At 50.8% G+C, this 14232-nt stretch overlaps 5 protein-coding genes across 5 annotated transcripts; 4 read left to right on the top strand and 1 right to left on the bottom strand.

Moving 5' to 3' along the window:
- Nucleotides 1-2199: 2199 nt before the first annotated feature.
- On the top strand, nucleotides 2200-3881 carry CCOS01_05724 (uncharacterized protein; the record flags this gene model as incomplete). The annotated part of the gene is made up of 5 exons (XM_060453901.1): nucleotides 2200-2233; nucleotides 2300-2641; nucleotides 2692-2963; nucleotides 3019-3243; nucleotides 3291-3881. 5 exons carry the CDS (start codon nucleotides 2200-2202, stop codon nucleotides 3879-3881), a joined length of 1464 nt encoding a protein of 487 aa, XP_060315673.1.
- An 809-nt stretch (nucleotides 3882-4690) lies between these two features.
- On the top strand, nucleotides 4691-5483 carry CCOS01_05725 (O-methyltransferase; the record flags this gene model as incomplete). Its single annotated transcript, XM_060453902.1, has 2 exons — nucleotides 4691-5210; nucleotides 5269-5483. 2 exons carry the CDS (start codon nucleotides 4691-4693, stop codon nucleotides 5481-5483), a joined length of 735 nt encoding a protein of 244 aa, XP_060315674.1.
- Nucleotides 5484-6208: 725 nt separating this feature from the next.
- CCOS01_05726 (cysteine synthase) lies at nucleotides 6209-7153 on the top strand (the record flags this gene model as incomplete). The annotated part of the gene is made up of 1 exon (XM_060453903.1): nucleotides 6209-7153. One exon carries the CDS (start codon nucleotides 6209-6211, stop codon nucleotides 7151-7153), a length of 945 nt encoding a protein of 314 aa, XP_060315675.1.
- A 1666-nt stretch (nucleotides 7154-8819) lies between these two features.
- Nucleotides 8820-10079, top strand: CCOS01_05727 (uncharacterized protein; the record flags this gene model as incomplete). Its single annotated transcript, XM_060453904.1, has 1 exon — nucleotides 8820-10079. The coding sequence occupies one exon, from the start codon at nucleotides 8820-8822 to the stop codon at nucleotides 10077-10079; it is 1260 nt and encodes a 419-aa protein (XP_060315676.1).
- Nucleotides 10080-10852: 773 nt separating this feature from the next.
- Nucleotides 10853-12531, bottom strand: CCOS01_05728 (recombination protein rad52; the record flags this gene model as incomplete). The annotated part of the gene is made up of 3 exons (XM_060453905.1): nucleotides 10853-11739; nucleotides 11797-12470; nucleotides 12524-12531. The coding sequence occupies 3 exons, from the start codon at nucleotides 12529-12531 to the stop codon at nucleotides 10853-10855; spliced, it is 1569 nt and encodes a 522-aa protein (XP_060315677.1).
- Between the last annotated feature and the right edge of the window lie 1701 nt (nucleotides 12532-14232).

Raw genomic sequence — 14232 nt, forward strand, 5'->3', positions numbered from 1 at the left:
ACTACCATACCGATATTTCTGAGTTTCACACCCATAATTAACACTCTGCAGCACATATTGTGAGGGTTTTGACTGAATCATCTGTTAGAACTACTAGCTTTATTGTGAGCCTGGCTTCTTGAGTCCATCCGGATGAATCTAGCATGACTCGACCAATAGGGATGTCACAGAATACATTCATGGAGCTCCGTATATTATTGAAAAGCCTATGTCATGTCATGGTTCCTGACATCAGGGACCTGTGAGTGAGACCAAGACGGGAAATCTTGATTAACACCGTGGTGGTTGACATGGTGCCATTATTGCTGTTTCGATTGTGCATTGAAAATCCGAGTTTGCTTCCTGTATAATCAAATGGTAGTGTCAATGTTTCTTGAATGTTCTTCTCCGCCCACACGTATTACCTGACACTAAAGTAAAACTAGTTACCAGCTCACCAAACGAGATAATTTGCTGTAGATGTCTTTACTCTTGGCAGGTCTCATTGTTATTGAGCATGCATTGACTCTTTTCATGGCCCAATGTTGAAGATTCAAGCATCTTGAAATGGTCTCACCCCAAATTTCTCATCGCTCTACCCTGTTACCGTTCGTTAAGAATCTCCTTGTTCGATATTTTCATAAGCCCGCGCCTCTGCTTTAGGAAAGCTCTTGTTGCGTTGCACAACGTTCTGTACCACAATTTTTGCACTTACCATACGCCAACAAAGACAATGCTATGGACATGTTGAACTGAGCCACACGATTCAGGAAAGCAAAAGTTGTAACACCTGCTCCGTACTCTTCATTGTAGTCTGAGTTGTGGCCCTGATCTGTCTAATGCAGTGAAGATATCCTACAAAAACGCTTATCGGACTAACCCTGTCATGGTTGTACACTGCGCCAGAGGGCTTGAAAATATATCATTCATCATACGACTATTCATTAATTAGACACTCCTTGCATAACATGCAATTAAGCCACCAGACCACAGGCTGACGCTATGGGTGACGATTTACGCAGTCCATCCCGACAGGTTCTCCACACAACTCAGCTACCGTTGCTTGAGGTCAGACGAATACCACATCTCATCCACAAGGCGCTGCAAGTACAAGTTCGGGACCAGGCTTATCAACTCGCTCCACAGGGGATGTAATGTCAACTTTAAGAAGCAGAGGCCACTCATTTCTGACCAAATCGGCATCCTCTCCGAAGAGTACAATTGCGCCCACTTCATCGAAGACTTCAAGTAAGCCGCAAGTTAGCACCTTTACTTCAAAAGCACCCTCTCTTCAACCTCCGCCGCCTCCACCGCCAAAGTCTACCGAGGGAATCGCTATCATGTACGAGATTGCTTACCGTCCCGCAGAAAGAGGTGGCCGAGGTGGGCGGTGGGTGATGTTGGAGAGAGATGGAGAAGACTCGGCGTTCAAAGTATGCGAGGCTACTCGTCTTGGAGAAGCGATGCCGAGCCGTCCTTTGACGGAAAGGCCTTGGCCAAACAGCATCAAAGCTTTGAAGTCAGCTCATGGCCATAAGAATTGCAAATATTATGGGAACGACAGTGGGGTAGGCAGGTTATCGTGTGACGGGATAGCCGAGTTTGCGTGTGTCAAAGACCCGAAGTCTGGTTCAATTACAAGGTGTGGGCAGGCGATGAATCAGAGGAGCTTCGATGCGAGGGTTATGTGTTGGTTCTCTTAGTCTGAGAATGCTGATTGATTCCACTTCCGCAATTCTATATGTATTAAAGAAAAAGAAAAAAGATAGCGCTTCAATCGAAGTCGTTAGATCACAGCAGCTATTTTACCTGTTGGCAAGACGTCAGTACAAAGGCACATATTTTTATGAGGGTTAGTAATCAATCATGTAATAATACACACCTTCACACATTATTTCACTAAATTTAAACCTCATAGTGAATCTCGATTTAGAGAAAAACTAGAGTTATACGTGCTGATGGAACAGAAGTGCAAGCCAGGCTCTAAAGAGGTATAGAAGACCAAGGTACCTCGGCAGGTTGGGCCCACAATAATGATGATAGCGGGGCCGGCCAATAAGAGAGCAGAGATCACGACGCACTAGGTAAATAAGGGATTTTCCCGGATACGTTGGGAAGAGCTAGTACATATCCTGAGACAATCATTCAATATAATGATATGATCACGATTATCTATAATAAATCCGGCTACAGAAGCTCGGCTCGGCCTACCGACTCAAGATGCAGGCGGATAAGGGTTGCTGGACTTGCAAGCGTAAGCAACTGACCACGACGTCATCGGGAGTGAGCTTCTTGAGTACTGACTCCCGTACTGAGCCAGAGAGAAAGATTGGCTGTGACAAAAGCATTCCGCACTGCGATAATTGCGTCCGAACGAGGAGAGAGTGTGCTGGCTACGGGATTCGCCTGAACTGGCCTGACCAGCTTCGCAGCAGGGAGAAAGATCTAATCGTTTGCCCCGTGGTAGAGATAGCGAGTGCTCAAGAGCACCCCCAGACTCTTGGGACTAGGTTCCTCAATACCACTCACAGACACTTCCGCTTGGCGACCAAGCGACGCGTCACGTGGCATCAGGTCATGCACCGAGCATCTGTTGGACCAGTCGCTTCTGTTACCCTTTACTCACCCCAGCTAGATGAAGACGGCATGCTCCTGGTTTACTGTGCGGACCTGACTGGCTACTTTACGAAGATTTCTGACTGACGGTTGCAGACGATCAGATCATAGCGCCAATGTGCTCAACGACCCGGGCGGCAAATGGCTTTCGGTGTCATATCCTTCCAATGGTGTTATCTTCTCGGGATGAATCCACGCAAGCCTTGTGCAGCGCGATTCTAGCGATCGCAGCTCATCATCGCCAAGGAGCCGACGCCGCGTCAAGTCACAAGATTAAGGCGATCCACGGACTATACAAGACTCTCGACAACTCTTCTCTCAGTGCCGAAACTCATGTGGCTACTACAATGATGCTGTGCATGTACACTGTAAGCTCGCGGTACCTGAGCATTGAGCTAGACGTTCTCTGTTAACAATAACCGGGTATTTGATGAAAATGAGGCTCAGTTCCAATTACATCTAAACGGTGCCAAGCATATGCTGATGAACTCAACGTCATACCAGCGACGTCAACCCGTGTTCCAGTTTCTGATGGGGTGGATAGTTTATTACGATACTCTCAGCGAGTTCGCACAGCCTCACAGGAGCACTCTCAATGACTTTGGCCAACTTGAACATTCCGGCAAGCTGCAGACTATGCCTGGCGAGGGAAGTGAGACGCTTGCACGGATCTACGTTTTGCTAACATTAACAAGGTCATCGGTCTATTTGGCTGCTCTGTCGAGGTCTTTGACAACATATCGTCTATCAACCAAATACGCACAATGATCCTGAAGTCGGAGAGGAGCGACATCAAGAGAAATATAGAACAGTTCAGGATCGTCTTGCAAGAGAAGCTGGAGAGCCTAGTACACTTCCTAAGCCCTGACGAAGTTGCACACTCGACGAGCGCCCAGATTCGAGATGCATTAGCCACTGCGGAATTGTATCGCTTGGCAAGTCTGCTATACCTCCAGCGTGTCGTTCCTGTCGCAGGCGACGAGAAGAAGAGAATTAGCTACTTGGAACAGGCATACGCAGCGATGAAAGAAGTGCGTGTAGCGACAAGCCCCTGGCCAGTGTTTATTTTCGCATGCGAAACGCGTTCGGAAGAACAGCGCATTTACATACTTGACATCCTGGACCGCATGGACAAAATTAGGAATGTCGGGAACGTACGTGTTATGCGGTCCGTGATTGAGAACGTATGGATACAACAGGATCTGCGGGAATTGGTAGATGCAACGGGAACGATACCATGGTGGCTCTGTATTGAGTCCGACCTGCCAGTACCTTGGTTTGCATGAGAGAATGGATCAGTTCGTTCCTACGACTAAAAAAAATTGAAATTCCGTCCCTTCTAGCCACGTGCTTGCTCACTCAACTTGACCTTCCTGTTCAAAGTTTAGCGTTTGCGAAAATTAGCAGCTAAGGCACAATAGTAGAATCAGAGTGGTCAAAGATGATGTTATGTATGTTCCTATAATCTTCTATAAACCATATCGGTCTTTCTGAACTTCATAGTGCATCGCCCAGATAAGGAAACCTGCAGAAATACAGCGTCGAAGGGCGATAACATTTGAAGCTGGGTCGGAGCTCAGAAACTGTGCCATTGGCCCCGTGACAGACTACATGCAGTGTGAGAGTCATGGACATTTGATACTGAACCAGACTTGCTTCCCATTCCCACCTCGCCCTAGCGCCGTAGGACTTATTGGGATCAATCATAGCATTGGGCCTGCAAGCTTGTGGTGATTATACCCACTTTACACTTAACAGACACCTTCTTCTGCTCACGTCCATACCCCCATATGCATATTGCGCTAACTCGCTGGGAAACTACCACCCCGCTTATCCTGTACTTCCCGAACACCATTAGTTCATTGACAGGGAACAGGCTCGCAAACACTTGCCCGCCGCATCGAAGCCAAGGGAGACAAAACCGGGCAACCAGCTCGGTGCCGCTTTCAATTCCCATAGCGTATCGACCCTGCAAACGATGGCTATATAAGCCTCAAAAAGAACAGGAATGTTCTCCTCAAGACCGCTCCAACTTACGCATATTTCACACTCGTACATCTAGTCAGTTTTTCCTTCGCGGACCAAGCCTTACGACATGCCAGCTCCCGCCACTATCAACGCACCTCAGCGTATCCTACAACTCCTATCTGAGCTTCACCAGAAGTCACTGGATCAGGAGGCTGTCCTTTCCAAGACCGGCAAAGTATTTTCCTCTAAGGCTATCGGCGATTTAGAAGACCAGCATGGCCAGGGAGAGGCCAAGAACGAGTTTGACAAGCTCATGCTGGATAAGTTCGTCGCACTGGATGAAGACAAGTGCCGGTTCACGTACCAGCTAATCAACGCTATGGGCGCCACCAATGTCGTGGAAGCCGGCACGAGCTTCGGCGTCAGCACCATCTATCTTGCGCTTGCTGTAGCTCAGACCAAGGCTACAACAGGCAAATCCGGAACCGTAATTGCGACGGAGAAAGAGAGGCAAAAAGCTGCGATTGCGCGCGGCTACTGGAAACAGTGCGGTTCGGTGGTCGAGCAAGAGATTGACTTACGGGAGGGGGATATACTCGAAACGTTGAAGCAGGGGCTTCCGTGGGTTGACCTTCTCCTTCTTGACAGTGAGTTACTACTCTGCTATAATGTGAAGAGAACTCTGTGTGGCTAAACTGTTGATAGTTTGGTCGGCGCTCGCTTTGCCGACGCTTAAGACAGTTCTTCCTCGACTACGACCTGGCGCGGTGGTCCTGACTGATAACACGATCTCAGCGGCGGACGGATACAAGCATTTGTTGGAATTCTTGCGAGAGCCGAAGAACGGCTTCCAGAATATGACTTTGCCATTTACCAGCGGATTTGAGATGAGTGTTTATCTGCCAGGAGTAATAAGTTAGATGTTATGGGTAGCAAAGTGGGTTGAGGAATCTTGCTGCGTTGCTGCATCATAGTACAGGGCTGTATAATGATGCGCGGAATGACTAGTCATAAATGATACAAACAATTTCTTAATACTGTCTGCGAGTAGATGTTGCAAATTTCCTGATACATGAGTGTACGTTATACGGTGAAAATTTGCTTCTATCCTCTCTTACTACTCTCGAAAAGCGAACCCCGAGCCAGCCCTCTTCCGTCTTAGCACTCGTCTGAAGAATTGGCAGCCTCTTAGCAGGTCCGGTGGACGGATTTGAAGATGGGATTATATATCTGAGTCCCGCTCTGAATATGTTTACTACAATAACCGAACTTCTGCTCAGCATTCAGCCCACAAGGGGTCTGATGTGAGTCACTAACTAGTGACCTAATCTGTCGGCCGAAGAGACTAAGATGATGCTCGTGTAAGAATACCCCAGTCCGAGCACGCCAACAGCTTTTCTGAAGCTGCAACCAGGTGGAACATCCCTGAGATCGATCCACTTCATGGAGAAAGATGGAAGGCATTTGCGATCAGAGCTTATCAACGGGGAAATGCCATCGCATCACTTCCAGACGTAATCATACTTTCTTTAGGTTCTGCTGCGAATATTTAACTATCAACTGCCAGCAGATTTCCGGAATTCATATCAATGCACGACTCACTGTTCCGACTTACATCACAACCAAACCCGTCCTCTTGTCCAACATGTCACTACCTACCCCTCTGCCATACTCCAGCGTCCTAGATGCTATAGGCAACACCCCAGTCATCCAACTCAAGCGCATCGTCCCCGAACATTGCGCCGATGTATTTGTCAAGCTGGAGTTCCTAAGCCCAACGGGCTCTTACAAAGACCGTATGGCCAAGTCAATGGTTGAGGAAGCCGAACGCCGTGGTGATCTCACGCCCAACATTACAGTTGTCGAAGCGACCGGCGGAAGCACTGGATCCTCTTTGGCATTTGTTTGTGCGGTGAAGGGGTATAGGTTCCTAGCCCTCTCATCCGACGCATACGCAAAAGAGAAGCTGCAGACAATGGTTGCCTTTGGGGCTACGGTCGATATTACGCCCAGCCCCTCTGGCAACACCACAGCGGATCTCATGGCATCAATGAAGAACCGTGCGGCACAATTGGGTTCGCGCGATCAGTTCCTTTACACCGACCAGTTCAGCAACCGAGATGCACTTATTGGATATGCCGAGATTGGCAACGAATTGGTCCGCCAGTTCCCTGGCGGGTTTGACGTGTTCTGCGGCGCGTTCGGGACGGGAGGTATGGCAATGGGGGTGTCAAGCGTTATCAAGATGCAGAACCCCAACGTCCGCGTGGTGCTACTGGAACCCTCGTCGGCGGCTTTGCTGACTGAGGGCCAGGGCGGATCACACGGTGTTGACGGCGTCGCGCCAGGCTTCATCTCCCCTCATGTTACAAGAGAATTGTACGATGAGGCCCGCACTGTGGATGAAGGCATCGCCCGGAATATGTGCCGTCGATTGTGCAGAGAGGAAGGCCTGATACTTGGGACATCTTCGGGGATGAATATCGCAGCAGCTATTGAAATCGCGAAAGAGCTGGGGCCAGGGAAAAAGATAGTTACGATTGCTTGTGATACCGGACTCAAGTACTTATCTGGACCTTTGTTCTCGTGAACGCCTACTATGGTAGTCGGTGTCACATCATACTAATCACTGCGGGTGTTCAACAAGCTATGCAGCAACTTACATGTATCTCCAGGAAAAGGATTTCATAGTCACAATAATTTGTTGTTAGATGCGAGGATACAATCACGTATAGTCTAGATGCTTCCAGCTTGAAATGCATGCACAGCCTGACAACATTATTCGATGGCATGTTGTAGGTTTCAGAAAGCAGCCGCCACTCTGATTTACACACATGTGGCAAATTTAATGACTGCAGGAATCATGCGCTCAAGACTGTATGTCACGATGCACCCTTCTCTTTCCCTTCTCGATACTTGGCACGATGCCCTCAATTTTCATGCAGCATGAGCATCGAAAGTTCAAATTACTTACATGTACCAAGATTCTGTCAACATTCACATTCAAACCTTCACCGCCACTCGTGTGGCAGGAATTCCTCAATCCATGAATGGGATGGATCCTCGACCATACCCAAAACCACACATTTTGCAGACGCCACCGACCACACACCTCGAAACCATGCCGGCAAGGAAAAAACTGGCCTAGATGCGCAAGTTTCCCTGGCTGCATCATGTCACTCCCAGCCGGCTCTACCCGTTCTGATGCAGCAGCCATGCATTCATCCGTTGAGTGGCTTGCAACATTTTACCATTGAAATGGCAAATTTCCTCATTCTCAAGTCTCACCTCGTAATAAGCGCCCATCTGTACTCAGAATGGCCTCATAAGACGCAATCCCTTATCTCGCTTGCCGGCATTTTCTTGTCCAGTGTTGGACGAACAACTGTTTGCAGGGTCCGAGAACGAGAAAGACACACACAAGATGGTATTTCAGCTGGACCCTTGGAAACGCCACAAAATCCCCCGCCAGGAATGTTTTCATCGTGTTCCGGGTTACCGTGAACATCAACATGCAGGACCACGGACCGGGCCACGCGCGGGGAACCTGCCTTGCCGCCCTCTAGCTACCAAAAAGTGAATTGCCTAGACCAAACATTTGTGCGGCTGAGAAACGACTGAGACACTGGACGGCACGCACCTGGTAGACGGGCACGACGGTTAACCACGCGGGATGGGTTACCCCGCCCGCTTCTAGTCTCAATCCGGCGAGGGATTCTCAGATATTCTAAGGGTTCTCACGATCAACTGATACCGTTCCCGTTTGAGCTGAGGCAACATCACGAAAAAAGGCGTCATGAAATGGCATGATGGGCAACGCAGCTGACAGAGCCTAGAAGGTCCAGAAGCAACCGCAGGAGAGACATCGTGAAACTCTAAATGGCATGCAGCTACGGTCGTACGGCAACACGAATGGCCCAACATGCTCGGAACGAGGAGCTGAACGCCTTTGCTGCTTTTTGGCTTGGTGATGTGCTGGTTTTTGACCGCATTGAGGAATCGAGACGACGGATTCATTCCAAGAGTCGGTGAAGGTCGAAGCGAATGGGAAACTCAGAGAATTTTGTGCTTTTGAGCGTGGAAATACGGCTTGGTTTCGAGTATAAGAGGAGGTATGAGAACTTAGGAATCAGATACTCTCTCTTGCTCATCATCACTCACTCCACTCTCAATCATCTACCTTACTCTAATCATCACATCCAACACTTGAACAACTTCCTTCGCTGAGTCGAAAGAAAAGTCACAATCTCATTAAGATGTCTTCCTCCCAGCAGCCCCCAAGACCTCTCAGCCACCTCTCTCCCATCCCAATCACCCAGCAAGGCCTCCACGCCTCTTACGACAACGACAACAAACAGCTCATTCTCAGAGCCCAGGGCAATGCTATCCACATCACCACTGGCATTGAGTTCAAGCGTATTCAACAGTTCGTTGGCGGTCTCCTCTTCGAAGTTCAGGGATGGGTTGGCCCCGTCACCCACGGAATCCAGCCCTACGATATTGAAAACACTTTCAACATCGACCTGCCCAACCGCGTCACCCCTTCCGGCTTCGTCATCATCAAGGGCGCTGAGGGCGCCGAGTACAAGGTCAAGATCCAGCCCCTGTTGAAGGATGGATCCAGCGGCAACAACAACAACGCCGCCTCCAACGTGACAGCCAGCTCCGAGGCCCCCAAGTTCAAGCTCATCCCCCCCACGGAGCCCATCATCACCCAGCTCGGCAAGCCCATCACGGTCCTCCAGAGCGACCAGTTCTCCGGCAAGGGAGGCAGCGTCGACATCACCTTTGACGACCGCTTCCTCAAGCTCACCAACGCCCGCGTCACCGACAACCAGATCGAGTGGACCTTTGACCCTCTCCAGACCGGCGACACCGAGGTCGACGTCTACGTCTCGCAGCACCTTCCCCCCTTCACCTACCGCGTAGTCCACAACGTCATCATCAACCCGCCCTCCAACACCAAGCCCCTCAACGCCCTGGCTCTCTTCTCCGTCAACCAGGCCTCCAAGGCCGTAAACGACACCACTGAGTCCGACATTGCAAAGTCCGGCGACAAGAACTCCAACATCGTCCTCATCTCCTGGGACGATATCGTCACCGCTGGACTCGACATCATCAAGAAGCAGTACCCCGACGCCCAGCTCCTGACCGCCGAGGGCAGCGCCCCGGGCGCCCAGAGCCCTTACCAGCTCGCCAATGTCCGCTTGAGCGCGCGCGTCGACGGCAACAAGACGGCGACCATTCACAGCCTTGGTTACTACGACTTTGGCCCCGTGGAGACGGGTCCCCTCCGCCTCGGCGTCACCCCCTTCAACTGGCCCGTCAAGATTAACTCCAACGACGCCTTCTCCATCCTCCGCAAGGACGGGTACAAGCAGCCGGTCGAGAGGCTCGTGCTGTCCCAGCCCGTCATCCGTGACCTCGACCAGCCCCTCTACACCTTCATTGTTGGTAACTTGAACGTTCAGATTGGGGCTATTGATGGCAAGATCCACAGCCCTATCCGATCTTAAGTTGATACAAGTCAAGCTCCAGGAATGACTGTAGTAGGCGGGTACGGGTTTCGACAACTACTAGTCCCTGATGTTGCAACTGGTTGGAATGGAGGAATTCCTTTTGTTCAAAACTCTGCAGACTGATTTCAAAAGTTACCTCAACCTCGAGGACAAACTCCCAAAAACACTATCGTTCCATCGATATCTCTATAGTTATTAATATAATTCAACATTTCACTCTATGTATGCTGTTCGTCAACAACCTCGATATACCCTTGATGTAATCTATGACTATAGCCAGCGATCGAGGACATCCACTGCTACTGACGTTATTGGCGTCTAGTTGATCATCATGTGTTGAGTGGTGATATATACCCTGGTCAAACTCAAATGCAACCATCTAGTCAAAGCTTCGAAAGCCAAATGAATATTGAGCAACTCGTACGGACTCTACTGCAAGTCACCAATGCAAGTGACTTCGTTAGCAATTGACAATTTTTACTCAGGTTGCTTGCGAACTGCACCTTGCCAAATTGATAAGTGTCCTTGTATTCTACAGGCATCACAAGTGTTATATCACAGGAGACCCCAAACTCGAGGAGATAATAGAGGAAGGTAGTTCATAAGGTTCCATAAGATTGTCTAAGGCGCAATGGCCAGACTCTAGCCAGCCCAGCCCCAGAAACTCCGTACACAGCCATGCCATCCGTACTCTCTAGCGAACCAGACTCCAAAGCTCCAGGCCAAAGCAAACTAATAACCACGCTCGATCACAGCAATATCGCGTGTTTTCACGCCATCTTCTGGCGTTTCGGGTCTGCTCCCGGTGCGCCAGGAGGGTTGCCCGACGTCCCATTATTCGATACATCAGCCAGGGCCGGTCGTCCGGCGCCGTCTTGCTGTAAAGGACGCTTCATCGTGGGCGGCCGATACGAGTTTCTGTTGGCCAGGGGACTACCAGCGCCTCCAGGAGCCCCGATACGTCGAGTCTGGCTGAACTGAGGGTGAGGCATGCCGGCCCCTCCTCCTGGGCCGGCATTACCCGGTCTCACCGGTGTGAAGCCGGACGTAGATGGTTGTTGCGATGGGGTGGGCGGGACGTGTTGACCGGACCTAGAGAGCGGCTTCGAGCTTGAGTGGTCTATGCCGGGGGTCTTTCGTATGGATGGGCTCTCTGCCTTTGGATTGAAGGCTTGTTGGCCGGCTGGCAGCAACATGGGGGCGTCAGCATTGTTCCCCTGCAGAGCAGATTCTGGGATTTGCTGTACAGCACGTGCAGAAAAGAAGCCGATGGGTTCGGCGGCGGCATTTCCAGCCTGGCCTGGCGTGGTCACATTGGCATTTGCTGAGGGAGCGGACGGGGCGGAGGGGCCTGACGGGTTCGAGAGTGCGCGGGGTTGGTTTGGTGGTTGAGGTCGGTTGCCGTAGCCTGTTGGAGGTCCCGGTCGTGATTGTGCTTGATTTGGTGTCTGAGGTGGTCGTTGATTTCCATTGTTTCCTAAATTTCCTGCTGACGTGCTCCTGCCCATTTGACGAGACGGTGCTTGCATGTGCTGAGGTACGGGCGCTGGGGCAACGCTCGCAGCCCTACTGTTCGAGTTGCCGTTCGTTGTTGCTGGGAGAGTAACTTCGTCAGGATGATCGCCTTCGGAAATGGCGAAGTCCACATCGTCGAAGTCTAGTCATGTCAGCAAAAGAGCTCTGCGCTCCATCGGCCACACTCAAGAGTTCCCACCTTCATCCATCAGGTCTTCGAGAGATTCCGTGGTCTCTAGTTTCACGGGTGGTGGTGGCGGTGCCGCTGGTGCCGCTGGTGCCTTTTCCTCCACCCTTTTGACGGCAAAGTCTCGCTGTCTGTGCAAGTCGTCCTCGTGGAACCTTTTCGGTTCAACCTTCATCTTGATCACCCTAGCGAGGTAATCCTTGTCGTATATGCAGTTGCCCAACACATTGCCAAAGTTCCTCAACGCTCTCTTCAACGCATCTGTGGTGCCCTCCTTTTTCGCCTTTTCAAACGCCGCAGCCTTGCCCTTGCAGTTCTCGATATGCCCATACCCAATATCCTCGTGAAACGTGCCGTCGCGGAGCGTCACCCTGATGATCACAGAAAGTCCGAGGCTGATCCTCATCGTCTGCGGGTGCTCGTCGACAAAGTCGACCTGGATGTTCTGGATGGATGATGACCAGCCATTGAAGCCGAATACCTCGTTGGCAAGAGCGATGCACTTCTCGGCGGTGATGTAGTGGACCTTTTGGCCCGAAGGACCGGAACGTGAGGATAGGTATTCGGGGCCGAGCTGCTTCTCTAGGCGGCTTTGCAAAGTAGCGATTTCCTGTGCCGTGTACTCGCTCATTCGCTTCTGTGGCTCCTCGAAAGGGTTCACCACGATGCTGTGCTGATCGCCCGGGCTATGGTGGAGTGTGTCAGTGGACGAGACGCGTCTTGGAAGTGGCAAACATACGCGGGCATCTTGTCGAACAGGATATCTCCTCCGCAGAAGCCCAAGGGATAAGAATGCTCGAACTGGACTTCGGAGCTGGAACAAATTCCTTCGAGACGGAAGGCTGGGCGTCGTGGGCAGAGCAAATATGGGCTTTCTGCCTAACGAAGTGAGGTTCAGCAGATGTGTCGCGCCTTCACAATTAACGCCTGCCTTGACGCGTCGAGTCGAGCGCGGGAGGCAGCAATGACGGGTAGTCATGTGACCGGGTTATATGACATAAGCCCCCACTAACATTGGCTGGAGCTATCTGCCTGTTCCTGACAGGAGGGCTGAGGCCTAGCCCCCGGGAATATTCGGCAGGTAGTGTCAGCGGCAAAGTACCTGAAAAGAAAGCGAGCGGGGGGAAGGGAGAGGACCTGGGCACCCGTGGCACCTGAACCATCACCTCAGAGTTCACTGCCGCTGTCGTCCGAACAGCGAACGGTTGGAGTAAGAGCCTCCACAAACCTACCCCGCTATATGCCGCCAAAACGAGGTTCGAAAGCTTTAATTTTCCTGGAGCAACCCTGGAGCAGCCAAACAGTGTGTGTGGGAGCACAGCGGGCGCGGCCAATGTCAGGTGCATCCCAAGTGCCCGCAAGGTTGGAGGGTCATCTCGTAATCGGTGAAAGGGAAGGAGGATCCAATCTCATCACCACCAGCGAGAGACGTGCATCTTCTCTGACGGGTTTCAGGCTTTCAGCCCTTTCTTGACTCTAGTCCAACTCATCCAGAAGGGTTTAGTCTGTTGCTCAAACCACACAACACACGATACACGATACACACCCAAATGGAAAAAAAAATGAAGTTGAACAGGGACAGTCCACGAGAAACATCGGAGGGAGAGGGGGTGAGGAGGTCGGACTGCTTTGGTGTAACATGACCAAAGCGCACGAACAGGCAAAAGAAAACGAGTAATCACAATGTATTGACCAGACGTCTCATCGGGCCTGGGGTTCTCGCTCATAAGGTAGTTGGCAGAGGGCAGAAAAGAGGCGGCCCAGGAAGAACGGCGACGATAATGAGGAACTGTCTACGGCTATCCCGGGCTCGGCATTTGTTAAAGGCTGACGATGATCAGGCACGCAAAGAGGAGAGGGGTTGCATCATGATGACCACCCATACAAATCTGCCCGTACAAAGGTATCTCATCATCAGAGGGCAATTTCTCTTATGAATATAGGTGTTTGTCAATGCCAAACAGACAAACATGCAACCTGCAACAATGCTGCAGCCCTTTAGCTTCCTTGAGTTATAAAGGAGAACGCATGTGGCCATCGCGGATGTCACCGACTCAGTGGGCAGTTGAAACAGATGAGCCGTCTTGGATGCACGCAAACTGAGCGACTCGTGGGACACGTACGCTTGCATGGATACAACGTGCTAATACCTTAATTTCATGCTACACTAACACATGAGGTAGCCAACTGCTGTGAAACCGTTATCTGCTCTGCACGACTCAAGTGTGAACTCGTTTCTTCTCATAACTAGATGCCTCTCTCTCACACTCGTCCTCAATCAACCCACACAGCGTCTCCGTCAAGGGTGATCATTATAAGCCATGAGTGGACTGAACTCTCCCAAGCGGGCGGGATCATCGATTGCTTGCTGTCCCCAAGATGCTGTCCCTGAAACATAAGAAAACCAAAACTAACTACCTACATGCAAAGCGCGTGACTCGATTTCCT

Source organism: Colletotrichum costaricense (assembly GCF_030867565.1).
Source record: "Colletotrichum costaricense strain IMI 309622 chromosome Unknown Scaffold_5.1, whole genome shotgun sequence".
Taxonomy (NCBI): Eukaryota; Fungi; Ascomycota; class Sordariomycetes; order Glomerellales; family Glomerellaceae; genus Colletotrichum; species Colletotrichum costaricense.